At 41.7% G+C, this 17462-nt stretch overlaps 1 protein-coding gene and 1 long non-coding RNA gene across 4 annotated transcripts; one reads left to right on the top strand and one right to left on the bottom strand.

The window, feature by feature from the left end:
- Positions 1-448: 448 nt before the first annotated feature.
- Positions 449-3234, bottom strand: LOC139551154 (uncharacterized). The gene is made up of 3 exons (XR_011670210.1): positions 3080-3234; positions 1786-1917; positions 449-1439 (listed from the first exon to the last, which is right to left on the bottom strand). It is a non-coding gene; the product is annotated as an uncharacterized lncRNA (long non-coding RNA).
- An 8549-nt stretch (positions 3235-11783) lies between these two features.
- Positions 11784-13608, top strand: LOC139566985 (uncharacterized). 3 transcript variants are annotated; one of them, XM_071388383.1, is made up of 2 exons: positions 11784-11996; positions 12861-13608. In XM_071388383.1, the coding sequence occupies exon 2, from the start codon at positions 12868-12870 to the stop codon at positions 13522-13524; it is 657 nt and encodes a 218-aa protein (XP_071244484.1). In that variant the 5' UTR covers positions 11784-11996; positions 12861-12867; the 3' UTR covers positions 13525-13608. The 3 variants fall into 3 exon arrangements, with proteins under 3 accessions (XP_071244484.1, XP_071244495.1, XP_071244504.1); XM_071388394.1 differs by having other exon boundaries at positions 11857-11996; positions 12864-13608; XM_071388403.1 differs by having other exon boundaries at positions 11949-12018.
- The last annotated feature ends 3854 nt before the right edge of the window (positions 13609-17462 follow it).

Below are 17462 nucleotides of genomic sequence, written 5' to 3'. Positions count from 1 at the left end.
TTGTGTTCTAACTTAGGTATCCCCCTTTCCCTTTCTTAAAATGTTCTCATGAATGGATTTCACTTGGGTTCTTGGGTAGTCCCATCTATGCAAATGGTATGCCCGCCATCTAGTGGTGTTTTGCAGTATGACACGACTGGAGTCCTGTCTATCTCTGTAACATGCTGACCAGACCGGACGTGTCGCCTGCATTGCAAAATAAATGTACACATACATGTTATTCAATCATTGCACCCACACTGGTGGCGCGCGTCAACGAACTCGGTTGACCGTTTTATCTGTGGATTAATTGTCGGAGTAGAGGACCTTGTGCATTTAACGTAAAATAACAACCCAATGTTTATATCCCAGGACAAATTAGTTTGCAACAGCAAGCCCACTAGCCAAATTGCCATCAATGTTTAATGCTTTTCGACTTAAACCAAATTAATATAATTGGTTTAGAGTTTATTTTGATATTTCAACCTGCGTGTCCTGATCGCGTCTGGTGTGGGGGGACAAAATCAACATTGTCTGGTCTGCATGTAATCTTGCTACTGTGTTTTTCACTCAAGGTAAGCACTTTATCACATTTCTATGTCTGGAGGAACTTGATAAATTCAAGTAAGGTCATTCTGAGCAATTTACGGAGCCCGGGAGGTGACACAAATGATAAAAAAATTAAAAAAAAATCGTGCCCATGTAATATAAAACGTGCCCATTAATTACTGAAACATGCTCACAAATTGATATAACATGTCGACCAAATGTTTTTTTTTTTTAAATGCTCACAAATTTCTACAAAATGAGCACAAATTGAAATAAAACATGTCCACAAATTATGAAACAAACTCACGAATTGTAAAACGTCCACTTTACTTTTCGAGGTGTGTGCCCGTTCGGTAATCTGGCCCTGATCATCAAGTTAAACCACAGGTATTGTTGTTACACATCCTCACACTGTCTTGGAGAATAAAACTGAGACTGTAGCCAGCTTCCATTTCACCTCATTTTATTGTCCAAAGAATGTTCTCATAGTCCAGAAGTATTGGATGAAAATCCACAATGTTGGTGCCATACAGGAGCACTGACCAATCTGCCTCCAAAATAGGACTGCTGGTTTTGAGGATGGTGTGGAGTTCAGTGGTTGATGATCTGAGCACCCCTGAGATGGTGAGTACGGTTTCAGTAGACCACTATTGGGCTGGTAGATCAGATAGGCGCTTCGAGGCAAGGTCATTTAGTGTTTTGAATGTGGTACATATTGCCTTATAGTGGATTCAGGACTTGGACAAGGAGTCAATGCAGCTTAAAGATGCATTTACATGGGGGTTTGGATGATAGTGTAACATTTCTTAGAATGAGCGGAAATATTGGAGTTTGGGGACAATAGTCAAGTTGGGAAGTGCAAATATTTAGATACAAATATATAGTCAAGTTGGCGATTTATTTAGATATTCCTGTTGAAAAAGAGAAAAGACAGAAAGATAGAATCTTACAGTATATTAAATTCATCCCACTGGGCCAAAACTGATTGAATCAACGTTGTTTCTATGTCATTTCAACAACAACAACAAAATATATGTTATGACGGTGAATCAACGTGGAAAACACGATTGGATTTTCAAAAAGTCATCAACGTCAAGTCATTTCTCACCCAACTTTTAACCTTACTATTTTGGTTGATTTCCCAAATGTAAATCAAAACTAGACATTGAACTGACGTCTGTGCCTAGTGGGATTGGATTTCTGTAATCATATCAGCTCATTTGTCATACTTCTTCTAATCATCCAGAGAGAATGTACCTTTCTTTGAGGTTAACCTTTGAGATGACCTCCCTCAAGGATTCTCGCTCTTTCCTCGGAGCGAATTTGTCCCACATTTTAGCGAAGTCACCATTTGTGGCCACGTTTCTCAAGATATTGTGACCATGATGCCTGCGGACAAAGATATTTATATCATCTTAAACGTGCGACATATCAAATCATTTCTGCTGTCTGTGATTTAAGAACAGTACTCAATTGATGGCAAAAATATCCCATAAAAATAAGACACACATTAGGTGGAATTTGCAAGAGGGTCGGTTTGAGTAATACACTGCAATACCTGATCTACAAATCATCTCAACTATCTAACAACTGGGCATTAACCATTTGTTATTCTAAAAATCTTAGCGAATCTGCACAGCGCTTGGCTCAGGCCGACCATTGTGATCAAGTACGGTTGTCTTCATTAGGCACCAAACAGAAGGAAGGAAACTGAATCAGGTACTGACTATTTGGACTCATTTACATTTTTAAAATCGCAAACAGTACAAGTTTAGTGCCCTAACAAACACAACCAAAATGGCAACTATGTTGATAATCAGTCTGGGGTCACCCAGGTCATCCAAGTGTTGTGTGGTTGTTTTGTCTGGTGGTTGTGTCTGAAGATTGGCAGTGTTCAACTTGTAATGTGTATTAGGATCTGTCTGATGTTTGAAAGGGGTTGACATAAAGACTTTCTGTCTTTAAATGAAAAGCAAAAGGAAATATTATATCCACAAATAGGTGCTACGTGACATAAAAAGTCAAAGCCCAGGCATTTGTGTGGGTTTAAAAGGTAAAAAGCTTTTGGCAAAAGCTGTTGTCTTGGATTCAGCTAATCCTTTGGCTTTTTAACTTTCAAACCCACATGAGTGCCCGGACTTGGATTTTCCTATGCCACTTAGCACTTATTTGTGTTTATAATTTTTCCTTTTGGTTTTCAATTACTATTCCCCTCCAAGAGCACCTATGGTTGTTTTGGAGTACCTGAAGAGCTTCCGCTACTTCATTTTCTTCAAGGCATTCTGTCTTTAGATGGATTTAGTTGAGGCCGCAATTCAATCCATGACACCCTTTAGCGTAGATGCTCTAGACAGCTGACAATGTGGCTTTTAAAGGCAATTTAAATTTGTATTTGTGGTAAACGCTGCAGATGTCGACTCAAGTGTAAATTATCTTTAAAAGCTGCATTGTCGGCGGTCTAGTGCTATAAGGAGCCATGGATTGAATCCCGGCCTTAGTTTAGGCCGGCCATTATGTTTAAGCAAGCAACTATACAGGATGAACTTCCCACCTGACTTCCTGTGCAGGGTCCACAGCCAGTTTACTGACGGCAATCAAGAAACGGTCAGTGAGGTCTTTCTTCCCCGACAGGAGATGAGCCATCCCCATGACCTCAGCCAGTCTCTCCAGGTGCTGAGCAGTGCAGCTCCTCACCGCAGCGTTACGGTGGCTGAAGAAGGACAAACAGAGCACATCAGTTACAGGTCATAGAGATACATGAGTTAGGAGACAAATGAAAATGGATTGTATTGATGTCTCATCGGTGGATCAAAATGTTCGGTATAATAAATATACCATTTATTAACCGTTTGTAAAGAGTTTACTTACCATTTATTAATCATTATTCCTACATTTGTAAATGTCAATAAGCAATCTCTAAATAGTTATTTACACATTTATAAACGCTATTTTAAATGATTTAATAATGATTTACAAGATAATTAATAAGGTGTTTGATAATAGTATGTTCACAATTTGTATTTATAAGGCATTCGTTAATGGTTGACTAATGGTTTGACTCACCATTTATATACATATTTATACATGTATTTATAAATGTCATGAATGGTGTATTTATTAATTGTTAATGAGTGCATTTATGAATGGGAGTACATGCACTAATACCTCAGTACCTCACTAATACCCCCTAATCTAAAGTGTTCACTATATATACTTTATAAATAACCTAGCATGCTGATGAAAAAGGCAGTTAATTAAAAACTAGCAGTATTTCAATCTTCTCGATTTCGAGGCTTGGATAATGGGACAATTAGGAGTACGGCGACACCTTAAAACCCTGGATTGAGATACGTTTTCAAGCCATATCCCTTTTCCGTCACCACGGTGAAAACATATTGCCATAGGACAGTTTCGACTTGATGGCAGACTGAACTTGAAGTCCAGCTTTGGCTAACTAAGCCCAGTAACATAATTAAACTCAACATATGCTATTCTGTTATTTTGAAAGACATTTTCTTAATATCATAACGTTTCTTAAGACCTGCCTAAATGGACAAATGATCATATTTGTGATGGTGTATATTAATATTAAATGGATTGACTTTTTAGTGTGGTAGTATTTGATATATAAGTATTTATATATTACAATGTTTATCTGCAAGCAAGCTGCAAATAAGCAAGCGGCAATGAGTTCACATTGACTAGCAAGAATTGGTCTGAGAGTGGAAAGGCAGATATTTAACATTATGAAATCATATACAAGGCATAAAACTTAAGTTTCAAGGCATTAACAAACATTACAATGCGATACTTTATGCATGATCAGAGAGAGAGAGAGAGAAGTTATAGCCTGAAAGGCCATGCCCCAAGTGTTCCTGGGGTGGAGAGAGTGTATCTCACTAGCGCAGGTCAGGAACAAAGAAAAAGAGAGACAATGAATATAAGACTCTTTTTAAAAGCCTCTGAGTTGTTAGAATAATTTTTTTTTAGTTGTTGACCAATAGGATACTGTAAAAGTTTACTTCCAATCAGATATCAGACCTACGGATGTAAAGACAACTGAAACTCTGCTACCCAGAGTGGTGACGAGGGGGTTGGTGAGATAATGCAGGATTCCTAAGACAACACAGAGGAAATTCTTGCATACAGTGTAAAGAGTCACTTAGGGGCTAGGCCACCCTATACAGTCCTCCCTTGAACACATCTGATTCTGGATCAGTGTGGATCAGTGTTCAAAACGATCTGGATGGCCAGCACTCTAGTCACTGTAGACAAATCCTTCACTAAACCCTAAACCTCAACTACATCTCGTAATGAATAATATGGAAATTGAGCAAGTTGAGGTGACTAAACTGCTTGGAATAACCCTGGATTGTAAACTGTCATGGTCAAAACATAGTGACACAACAGCAGCTAAGATGGGGAGAAGTCTGTCCATAATAAGGCGCTGATCTACATTCTTAACAACACTATCAACAAGGCAGGTCCTACAGGCCCTGGTTTTGTCGCTCCTGGACTATTGTTCAGTCATGTGGTCAGGTGCCACAAAGAGGGACTTGGGAAAATTGCAGTTGGCTCAGAACAGGGCAGCACGGCTAGCCCTTAAAAGTACACTTAACATTAATGACATGCCTGTCAATCTCTCATAGCTCAAAGTGGAAAAGAGAGATTGGCTTCGTCATTACTTGTTTTTGTAAGAGGTATTGACAAGCTGAAGGTAACGAGCTGCGTTTAAAATACTAGCACACAAATCAGACACCCATGCATACCCCACAAGACATGCCACCAGAGGTCTCTTCACAGTCCCCAAGTCCAGAACAGACTATGGGAGGCGCACAGTACTACATAGAGCCATGACTACATGGAACTCTATTCCACATCAGGTAACTAATGCAAGCAGTAGAATCTGATTTAAAAAGCAGATTCACCTTATGGAACAGCGGGGAATGTGAAGTAACACAAACATAGGCACAGACACATGCATACAAACACATGATAAAATACGCACTATACACACACACGTACACATGGATTTTGCATTGTTGATATGTGGTAGTGGAGTATGGGCCAGAGGGCATACACTTAGTGTGTTGGGAATTCTGTAATGAATGTATTGTAATGTTTTTAAAATTGTATAACTGCCTTAATTTTGCCGGACCCCAGGAAGAGTAGCAGCTAATGGGGATCCATAATGAATACAAATACAAAAAATCTTCAGACCAGCAGTTAATGGGCCTAGCAGCATCACTTCAGGGTTGTCCGTTTGGCAGGTAGCATTGTCTTCTGCTTTAGATATGCAAATGTACTTAGGTAACACCTTCGCTACAAGCAAGCTAGAAAGGAATGCTACCTTCTTTTGTGTAAGAGCAAAACACAGAACTGAAGGTACATCAAGATATCACAAATGAATTCACATTTCAATTAACCTAAAATAGTCAGTTTATCTGATTTGGATTGGTCAATAGCAACTTCAGATGTGGTTTTATCAAATCAGTCTGATTACTATAATATATATCAAAGACCACTGCATATTTAAGCAATAAGGCCCGGGGTGTAGTTTATGGCCAATATACCACGTATAAGGTCTGTTGTTATGCACGACGCAACGCAGAGGGCTCGAACCACCCAGTTTATAATTGAAATTATAAACCGGGTGGTTCGAGCCCTGAATGCTGATTGGCTGATATATCACCTACCATTTGGTTTTGAAGTATTGAAACCAAACCATATGATTTGAATTCAAAGTATTTTCGAGGCCTCCTGGGTGGCGCCATGGTCTAAGGCACTGCATCGCAGTGCTAGCTGTGTCACCAGAGATTCTGGGTTCGAGCCCAGGCTCTGCCGCAGCCGGCCACGACCGGGAGGCACATGGGGCGGTGCACAATTGGCCCAGTGTCCTCCGGGTTAGGGAGGGTTTGGCCGGCAGGGATATCCTTGTCTCATCGCGCACTAGCAACTCCTGTGGCAGGCCGGGCGCAGTGCACGCTGACCAGGTTGCTAGGTGTACGGTGTTTCCTCCGACACATTGGTGCTGGCTTCTGGGTTGGATGTGCATTGTGTTAAGAAGCAGTGCGGCTTGGTTGGGTTGTGTTTCGGTGGACGCATGGCTCTTGACCTTCGCCTCTCCGAGTCCGTACGGGAGTTGCAGCGATGAGACAAGACAGTAACTACTACCAATTGGATGCCACGAAATTGGGGAGAAAAAGGGTGTAAAAAAATAAATATATTTATATATATATTCGTAAACAACAGGAAAAGTGACTGTAAGAAGCACTCATTTCAAATGACAGGTTGCTTTGGAGCCTATTTGTGCTCTGTTCTAACAAACCTCGCTGCGCATCATGTAGAAATTGAACCTTTATTTAACTAGGCAAGTCAGTTAAGAACAAATTCTTATTTTCAATGACAGCCTAGGAACAGTTGGTTAACTGCCTTGTTCAGGGGCAGAACGACCGATTTTTAACTTGTCAGCTCGGGGATTCGATCTAGCAACCTTTCAGTTAGTGGCCCAACACTGCTCTTTTTCGTATGCTTTAAGTTCTGCTTGCAATTGCTCTATTTTGCGCTATGATGTACTCTGAGAAGGTCAACGCTAGTTTGGAATATATATTTTTCTTATGCATGCCAATACACTGAGTATACAAAACATTAAGAACATCTATTCTTTCAATGACATAGACTGACCAGGTGAATCCAATTATTAATGTCACTTGTTAAATCTACTTCAAGCAGTGTAAATTAATGGGAGGGGACAGGTTAAATAAGGATTTTTAAGTCTTGAGACAATTGAGATATGGATTGTGTATGTGTTCCATGCAGGTGAATGGGCAATACAAAATATTTAAGTGCATTTGAACAGGGGGCTAGGGTCATTCTGTTATGTCTGGTGTAATTCTCCTGTCTTATTTGGTGTCCTGTGTGATCTTAGATATGCTCCCTCTAATTCTCCCATCTCTCTCTATCTCCTCTCCCAGAGGACCTGAGCCCTAGGACCATGCCTCAAGACTACCTGGCCTGACGACTCTTGGCTGTCCCCGTCCCTAGTCCACCTGGTCATGCTGCTGACCCTGTTTCTGCTGTTCTGCCTGCGGCCATAGAACACTGACGTGTTCACGGGGACCCCCCACCCCTTTATGTTTGGTGTACTCAGTGTATATTGCCAGTACTGAAGAATTTAATCCCTATTCGAATCAAATGTGAGAACATTGTTGCCATTTTTGATCAAATCATTAATACGAGTTGATTGCCATAACTCAAAAATATAGATTGCTTGCATATTTGCCATCACGTAGGCCACGTGTTCGTTATATCTGTTCATCTAATAGAATAAACTCCAATTTAGTCCTAAGTATCTGTAAGATATATCATCCAATGGCAAGATGTGTCGAATTGCAGGAAATTAACTTTAAAACGTACATGTTTCTCTCTGCCGTCATGAGGGGGGCCACAATTAAATCTCAATTTGGGTCCCCAAGAGGCTAGAGCCGGCCCTGCTCTGGAGCATCACTTTCATATAAAGTGTTAACAAATGTTCTTGTGTAGAGATGACACATCCACTGCTAATTAGGGCCGGGACGATACCAGTATCCAAAACACAAAGCGGATTTCATTTCTTTAGGAAAACAGCTGTAATGTTGGAAACAAATATCATTATGAGTCATATTTATTTATTTTCCAAGCTGTAGCACACAATATTTTACATACAGCAGGTTTTTAAAGGACCAAAGAGTGAGATCTGCGTTGTGTTTTCCTTTTGCCATTAAAAATATATTGCGATACTGGTATTGTCCCGGCCCTAATACTAATGTGTAGTATACCTAAGCGACCAGTGACCATTTTGCACCAGAAAGTTCACTCCATATCAATGATCTATTGCATTGTCACATCAGGGCTGTTTGGAGTGAATCCTAACTTCCACTCGAGTCAAACGTTCAATGTGAGAGGCAAAGTGAACATTTGTGGAAGTCAGGATCTACCCCTTAGTGAGTGACTGTTAATTGACCGCTCTCCCTCCTTACCTCAGACCACCGACCAGCAGGGCATTCATGACACGGGTAGGGGTGCAGCTCTGCACCATGTGACCCAGGGCAATGTTTGCGCCCTGCCGGATGAAGGTGTTGGCCTCACTGGCTTTGTGCAGCAGCACGCGTGTCGTCATCTCCACCTCACTGTCCATGGCCCTCTGGAGGTAGATGTACATGTCACCCAGTGTGGCCATGGCAGCACAGGACACTGCAGAGCGCAGGTTCTTCACCTGAATCATAATAACACGCACAGGCCCAGCTATTAATGTTGAGCAGTACAACCTACAACCTACAAACATCAGAAACATGACACAATAATTTGTCTTGACTTGTTCTCCAAATGTAGCAGATTTGTGCAAATGAATGAACATGGCAATGAATGAATACAGCTACCTCATTTATAATGGCAAGGCAGATATCGTGGAGTTTAGGCATCAGCATGTCCATGTGGTTCTGAGCCATCGCACGGAGAGAGGTCAAACCCTCAATCTTCTTCTCCCTGCAATTCAGTGAAATAAACGTAAGCAATTTCCACAACATTTTCCAAAAACATTATGATGATGTTCATCAATTAGGACTCCGGTCTCTTAATTTCTGAAGTTTCTACGCTCCGTAGCTCAAATCTACATTTCCAAGGACACTACACTGTGCTTCCTTTAGCCTAGCTCCCATGGTCTTGTCTACAGTGAATGCTCACCAGTCATCGGAGGCAGAGCGGAGCAGCTTGAAGGTCTTAGTCAGGGCCTGCTCTGGGTTGGACAGGGGCTGCAATCTGGCCTGGTCCTGACTCTTCTTTATTTGGCCCTTTGGCTCACTGGCTGCCTTCTTGTCTATGGGTTGAAAGCGGACATCTATCTCTCTGTGAACTGTATATATTTATTAATTTCCATATCTGTTTGTAGCTTTTAACACTAGAACATCTTAGTTCATTATGATATCATATAACTCTAAATGTAGCACACATTCTTTGGTGCTCACCATGCTCAGAAGCAGGGTCCAGTTCAAATCAAATCCAATTGTATTTGTCACACGCGCCGAATACAACCTTACCGTAAAATGCTTACTTACAAGCCCTTAACCAACGATGCGGTTTTAAGAAAAAAATAAGTGTTGAGTAAAAAATAGACAAGTAAAACATTTTTTTTTAAATAACAGTAACAAATAATTAAAGAGCGGCAATTCAAATAGTCTGGGTAGCCATTTGATTAGCTGTTCAGGAGTCTTATGGCGTGGTGGGAAGAAGCTGTTGAGTTATCTCACTGTGAAACAGGCAAAGCAAGTGTGGGAAAATGTCTTAGCCCTGGGCTAAGCTGGAGAAAAAAAGTTATATGAAAAGCCATCTGTGTCCCTTCCCTTCCTACTGTCTTCCTATAAATCTACCTAGCGTCATCTCCCCGTCTAATTTACATTAGTGTGAGAACATGAGAGGGACTGACCTGAGCCGGTGGCAGCCTTTGGCAGGCTCAGGAACCTTATTGGCCGAGGCAGTTCGCTCCTGGGCTTGGTAAGAGAGGTAGCAGGCCTGGGTGTGGTGTCACATGACGTGACCGGGGTCCCGACTTCCAAGTAGTCACGGAGCTCTGCAGGGGTGTTCATATCCACTGAGCTCAGGCTTTCCAGAGAGCTGGTGTCTATTTCCCTCATGGACATAACCGAGCCCAAACTTCTGCCCATGGCCTTCACCTCTTGTACAACCTTTGGCGTTGACCAGAAAAGAATGCTCCCATCATAGAAATACATATAGAACTATATACATTAACTAATACATAGAGAGATCCTGTATTCTATGATCTATTCTAGTATCCTAAGACATGGAACCACTGTCTGTTTTGGCAATTTATCAGTCCAAATATAATCCCGAACTGCAAATTTGCACATTTACCATAAATTCAAAGTCCATCCTACCTTCCAGGCCTCCTCCTTCAAGTGAGCCTCGATGGCCCTCACCTCCTTCAACAGGTCAATGGGTCCATTGTTGTCAGCACAGCCCTGGTCTGACTGGACTTTCAGGGCCTTGACTCCCCGCCTGCCCTTCTTCTTCTTGCCCATCTTGGAGGGAGCTCCAGTGGGAGGGACGGGAACAGGACGCACGCTACTGCATGACTTCTTTACCTGGATAGACTCCAGAGAGTGAGATCCGGGTGGAACGTTCTTCAGTGGGGCCAGAGCTATGTGTTCCAGCCTTCGCGGCAAAGGCCTCAGTGGAGCTTTCGGGCACGGAAGGCACTGAATAGAGGGGACGAAGTGGTGCGCGAAGGTGCTGCCAACCCCGATGAGAGCAGTCCGGACATAATTATCGTGGACAGCACTTATCTTTCTTTGCTTTACTTCCATGGCCTCTCTCTCAGCTCTCTGCATCTGCAGAAGTCTGGCATCGCTGATGAAGCCACAATGGCCCTCTGGGATTGAGTAGCTCTCCTGATAGCCCTGGATCGCAATGGTACAGTATGAAATGAATAGCAGAAGTGAAGTAGTCAAAATAGTTTCTACTGTGTGTCATATAAAGCTTTTAAGCTGAAGATGTTATGGATGTAGGCCTATTGTATATCTTTGAAACCATAAAATAAACACAGTGATATTTTTGAAAAACTGATGAGCCTTACAAAACTTGAAAACTTGTCCTGGTCACCCTGTCGGTTTAAAGCCATGTTTTGCTTCCTCAAGTTTTCGATGACCCTCTTCATCTGAGAGTTCTCCTTCTGGAGTTTGTCAAACTCACTTGTTTTTCTTCCTCGATAAGCCATTAATGATAAATATTAGCACTCTCTAAATAAGAACTTAACCTATCTCTGTGAGAGATCTATCATGAAATGAGTGGAAATGGAATTTTGCCAGTCAGATGGAACCAGCAATGACATCATGGCAAGGGTTATGTTACATTGTGATGTCATAATGGGGTTTGTTGACAGTGCTGATTAGCACATGGTGAACATTCATGAAAGCTTTTTGATTCCCATATAAAATCATAAATATGTGATGAGTTTGTAAATACTTTAATGAAACAATACTATATATACACACACTGAAATTCCTATTCTCTTAAATGTTTTTCAATGAAAAATGTGTCACTTGAATCTGGTTTAGTTTCTGAATTGACTGGATTTGAAATGGAATTAACCCCAACCCTAATGACCAATGATAAAATAATACATGCTGTATCCCCAAAAAATCACTAGAGGACGATATTGCCTAGCATGTCTGACCATGAGAACGGGCCTTTGGTTTTACCTTAAGAAATGGAATAGCATAATTACAAGAAAGAGGGATTCTGTGTACATCACTTTAAAATGAAAGTGAATGTGCTTTCTAAAGCAAACAGGATATTGTTTGAAGAGATTCTATTGGGTGTAATGTCCATGAATGCCACTCAAGGAAGCAGAGTTGAGCTGAAAAATCGAAAGTGAAACTATGAGAAACACTGTCAAAACATTGGAGGCAAAAAAGGTAGGTTAATCACGAGAGAAAGGTAAAAACACTGTAATAATATTTTAGCAAATTACCGCAGTACAGCTGCTATGGTGATCAGGGTTGATTTGAATTATGTTAGTTCAGGAAAATGAAAAGTCTTCCTAATACAGGAAATTAAGGGAGATTTGAATTAATTCAATTATTCCCTGAACTGATTCCAGCCCTGGTGGTGACTATACAACATACTCTTTATGGACAGAGAAGTTGGAGTTTAGTTCAGGGGAAAGTAAGTGTTCAGTGACACCTTGTATACATTATGATATCCTACTGTGTAGTCAAATTAGCACACTTGGGGCTTGATTCAAGCAGTAGCGGAGAATATCTGCGTTGTAGTTCACGTTTAAAGACTATTTCTGATTGAGCAACATATGCAGCAATTACGGTGAATGCGGTATCCGCAACTGCGGGAACATTGCCTTTGTCAAAAGCCCTATAAAGCGGATCTTCAGCTGTACGGTTCGAATTAGAATTTCTGGTGGAATAAATCATGGAAACATGCTTGAGTAAATAATAATTTGAGTGGGGAGATTTTAGAAAAGAAAACCTCTATGTCTGTGTCTTTAATATGTTTTGATGTGTGTGTACAACACATATAGCCTAACCCGGTACAGCCTGGAGAGGATAGGCCACCCCTCTCTCTGAACTGAGCTCCTCTCCAGGTTCCTTCATGGGAGTTTTTGTCACTGTGCTCTCACTTCTGCTTTGCTTGCGCTTTGGGGTCTAGGCTGGGTTACTGTTAAGCACTTTGTGATAACAACTGATTTATAAAGGTCTTTATAAATACATTTGATTGATTGATCTCATCTGTTTACAAATTGGTGTCAACTGTGTGTCCGTTAGCAGAGCCATGCCAGCGAAGTTGGTGCAGTTCAGCGGTTGGGAGGCTGTGGTTGAGAAGCAGATTGTCCTGAAACCTGGTCAGGCACCACGGGGCAGACAAGGCTACACCATGTACCATGGCACCCACCGTGACAGCGCTCGAGCCATCATCACAGGGGGTTTCCGGCCCTCTGCGGGGGGCACGTTGGGCCCGGGGGTCTATTGCAGCCGGGACATAGCCAAGGCGCAGGGCTACCCTAGTGGGTGCCCCCCTGGGCAACACGTGGTACTGCAGCTGAAAGTCCGGGTGGGCCGCGTGAAGAAGATGGATGGACAGAATTTAGCAATGCGGCGCTCGTGGCAACAGAGCGGCTATGATACTGCCTGGCTGCCCTCCACCGTCATTGGGCATGAGGAGGACTGCGTTAAAGACCCCAAGCGGGTGGCGGTGGAAGGCATTGCACACTGTGGCGACCCGGCCACGAAGAAAGCCCTCGAGAAGCTCATCAGTCAGCAGAGACAGGGGGCAGAGTCAAGTGGACAGGGAAACGAGCAGGGGGTTGTGGGCAGGTGTAAGGGGTGCAAGATGCAGACACCGATTGGCCACTCTCTGGAGGTGTGTTGGGGGTGTGACGCCACTGTATGCCCTTTTATGAACAAACATGTCTGCAAAAGGAGCAGTTGAAAGCGACAGATTTGAAATACTGGATACTATATGATTATGACATTATTGGTTAATTCGACAATAAAAAGTTTGTGTGGAAATAAATGAAGCTTTGTTGATTCACACACTGTCCCCCACGATGAAATCGGGGGGGGATTATGGATCTGTCTCCTTCCGTTCGTACATCTTGCCATTGACGACATGTTTACTGTTGTCTTGTTATTCTTTCCTTTTAGTCTTTAAAGTTAGATTCCGTATCATGCGACTTTCATTGATAAACAAGCTTTTTTAATTACACTGTTTTAATGCTGGGCGGCGGATTACACACAATGAGTGTCTAAGACTACATTGTAGCAAAGGTGGCTGCTGCAACAAACATATGCATGCCCAGTATTAGTATACTGAAATCTAGACAATGCATTAGCGCAATTTCAAAAGGAGGTGAGGAGTCAATGAAATCCATTTGAGAAAAAGGCCTAGGGAGAGTCTCAATTGGATTTGCTAAATTCCTCTCCTCCGTCTTCTCCACCTCTTTTTGAAAAAGGTCAAAGGTCATCGAGGAGAGGAGGCGAGGTAACATGGAAACATGCACTTGTATGAAATGAGAGTCTCCTGCTCCACTAGCAGGCAAATTACATTTACAGAGGAGGAATTCCACAATACATGTGTAAAGAGGTAAAAATAAATGTAGCTAGTTGTGCTAGACATTTTATAGTTATAAGGTTAAGTAGCAAACAGCTCATTCAAATTGGGTGTGGCGGATTTCTAAACTCTTCCGTTCACCTACAGTGTATTAACGAATTGACACTACCTCATTTGGCGACCACTTAACGGTTTACGGTCACGGATGAGAGGTGGAAGGAGATGTGCACACTGCACACGAAATGAGGTGGAAACTGAGCTGCACTTCCTAACCTCTTGGCAAATGTATGACCATATTAGACATACATATTTCCCTCAGATTACACAGAGAATTTGAAAACAAACCCGATTTTGATAAACTCCCGTATCTACTGGGTGAAATACCACAGTGTGCCATCACAGCAGCAAGATTTGTGACCTGTTGCCACAAGAAAAGGGCAACCAGTGAAGAACAAACACCATTGTAAATTCAACCAATATTTATGTTTATTTATTTCCCCTTTTGTACTTTAACCATTTGCACATCGTTACAACACTGTATATATTTATTTTTATTTATTTTTCCGTTATTTTACCAGGTAAGTTGACTGAGAACACGTTCTCATTTGCAGCAACGACCTGGGGATTAGTTACAGGGGAGAGGAGGGGGATGAATGAGCCAATTGTAAACAGTTGAAGTCGGAAGTTTACATACACTTAGGTTTTCAACCACTCCACAAATTTCTTGTTAACAAACTATAGTTTTGGCAAGTTGGTTAGTACATTTACTTTGTGCATGACACAAGTAATTTTTCCAACAGTTGTTTATAGACAGATTATTTCACTTATAATTCACTGTATCACAATTCCAGTGGGTCAGAAGTTTACATACACTAAGTTGACTGTGCCTTTAAACAGCTTAGGAAATTCCAGAAAATTATGTCATGGCTTTAGAAGCTTCTGATATGCTAATTGACATCATTTTAGTCAATTGGAGGTGTACCTGTGGATGTATTTCAAGGCCTACCTTCAATCTCAGTGCCTCTTTGCTTGACATCATGGGAAAATAAAAATAAATCAGACAATTTTGCACTGCCCTATTGGACTCCCAATCACATCCGGTAGTGATACAGCCAGGATTCAAACCAGGTTGTCTGTAATTTTTTTATTTAACCTTTATTTAACTAGGCAAGTCAGTTAAGAACACATTCTTAGTTACAATAACGGCCTACAACCAGACGACACTGGGCCAATTGTGCACCGCCCTATCGGACTCCCAATCACAGCCTGGATTTGAACCAGGGTGTCAGTAATGATGCCTAATAGCACTGAGATGCAGTGCCTTAGAACACTGTGCCACTCGGGAGCCCAAATGTCAAGGGTTGGATTTACACCAACAAATATCATGTCAGCACAAGGCATGTACAAATTCTAGTATGATGATTAGCCTCGAATACATTGTCTACTGGAATCATTTTTAAATTGAGAACATATAACAATATGTAAACAGTGTGTGAGTTAAGCTATTCTCTGCTTCAGATGCACAATGTAAAGGGGAGGGGTGCATCACAAATGTCCATAAGGCTTAAAGGCGCTCCATCGTCAATCCGATGTCTGCATTGGCCATGCAGCATTTACAGTGATAAGGCCTCTGCAGAAGTCAGGGCATTCATAATTCTTGCGTTTCGCAGAGGTGTTGTGAACGAAGTTGTCAAGGAAGTGAGTTTGTGTTTATACAGGACCTCCCGATCCCACCTACCGTCAACCAATCATGTCAATGCGGAGCTATACGAAGCCCTCCGCATTGTTACAAAATTTGAAAGGCGCACGGCAAAGTGGTACGGAGCTCAATTTGGACTGGAGGCTCCGAAATTGTGTACCACCATCTATACAGCGCCTCCCACCACATTTTCGGATCAAGCATAAATTGTCTCTAATATCATCATACTATAGGCTAGTGGTTCCCAACTCTGGTCGTCGAGTACCCCCCCAACAATACAGTTTCATCTTATCCGCAGACAAACACACCTGATTCAACTTGTCAACTAATCATCAGGCCCTCAATTAGTTGAATCAAGTATGTTTGTACCCCCAACAAAAGTGTGCTGTTGGGGGTACTCAAGGACTGGAACTTGGGAACTACTGCTGTAGGCCTATGGCTGCATTGGCGTTGCATGCCAATATCAGCTGCAAAAAGCACACCATGCGATTATGTTAGGTCAGCGCCTAGTCACAGAAAACCATACAGCTATTTTCCAGCCAAGGAGAGGGCTCACAAAAGTCAGAAATAGCGATTAAATGAATCACTAACCTTTGATGATCTTCATCAGATGGCACTCCCAGGACTCCATGTTAGACAATAAATGTGTGTTTTGTTCGATAAAGTTCATCTTTATGTCCAAAAACCTAATTTGAAATTGGCGCGTTATGTTCAGAAATGCATTGTCTCAAACAAACATTCGGTGAAAGTGCAGAGAGTCACATCAAATTACAGAAATACTCATCATAAACATTGATCTAAGATACAAGTGTTTAACATACGATTAAAGTTAAACTTCTCCTTAATGCAACCGCTGTGTCAGATTTCAAAAAGGCTTTACGGCAAAAGCACACCATGCGATTATGTTAGGTCAGCGCCTAGCCACAGAAAACCATACAACCATTTTCCAGCCAAGGAGAGGTGTCACAAAAGTCAGAAATAGCGTTAAAATTAATCACTTACCTTTGATGATCATCGGATGGCACTCCCAGGTCTCCATGTTAGACAACAAATGTTTGTTTTGTTCGATAAAGTTCATCTTTATGTCCAAATACCTCCTTTTTGTTTGCGCGTTTAGTCCAGTAATCCAAATGCACAAGGCGTGGGCACTAAGTCCAGACGAAAAGTCAAAAAAAGTTCCATTACAGTTTGTAGAAACATGTCAAACTATGTATAGAATCAATCTTTAGGATGTTTTTATCATAAATCTTCAATAATATTCCAACCGGACAATTCCTTTGTCTTTAGAAATGAAAGGGAACGGAGCTCGTCCTCACGGCTGCGCGCGACTAAACTAAAGACTTTCAGCCAGACCACTGGTTCAAACAGCTCTTATTCGCTCCCCTTTCATAGTAGAAGCATGAAACAACATTCTAAAGACTGTTGAAATCTAGTGGAAGCCTTAGGAAGTGCAATCTGACCCCATAGACACAGTATATTGGATAGGCAATCACTTGAAAAACTACAAACCTCAGATTTCACACTTCCTGGTTGGATTTTTCTCAGGTTTTCGCCTGCCATATGAGGACTGTTATACTCACAGACATCATTCAAACAGATTTAGAAACTTCAGAGTGTT

Source organism: Salvelinus alpinus, chromosome 2 (assembly GCF_045679555.1).
Source record: "Salvelinus alpinus chromosome 2, SLU_Salpinus.1, whole genome shotgun sequence".
Taxonomy (NCBI): Eukaryota; Metazoa; Chordata; class Actinopteri; order Salmoniformes; family Salmonidae; genus Salvelinus; species Salvelinus alpinus.
This window is presented reverse-complemented; position numbering and strand designations above follow the sequence as displayed.

Bases quoted from the DNA above. Each gene is read 5' to 3' on its own strand.
- LOC139566985 (XM_071388383.1), top strand. From the start codon at position 12,868: ATGCCAGCGAAGTTGGTGCAGTTCAGCGGTTGGGAGGCTGTGGTTGAG.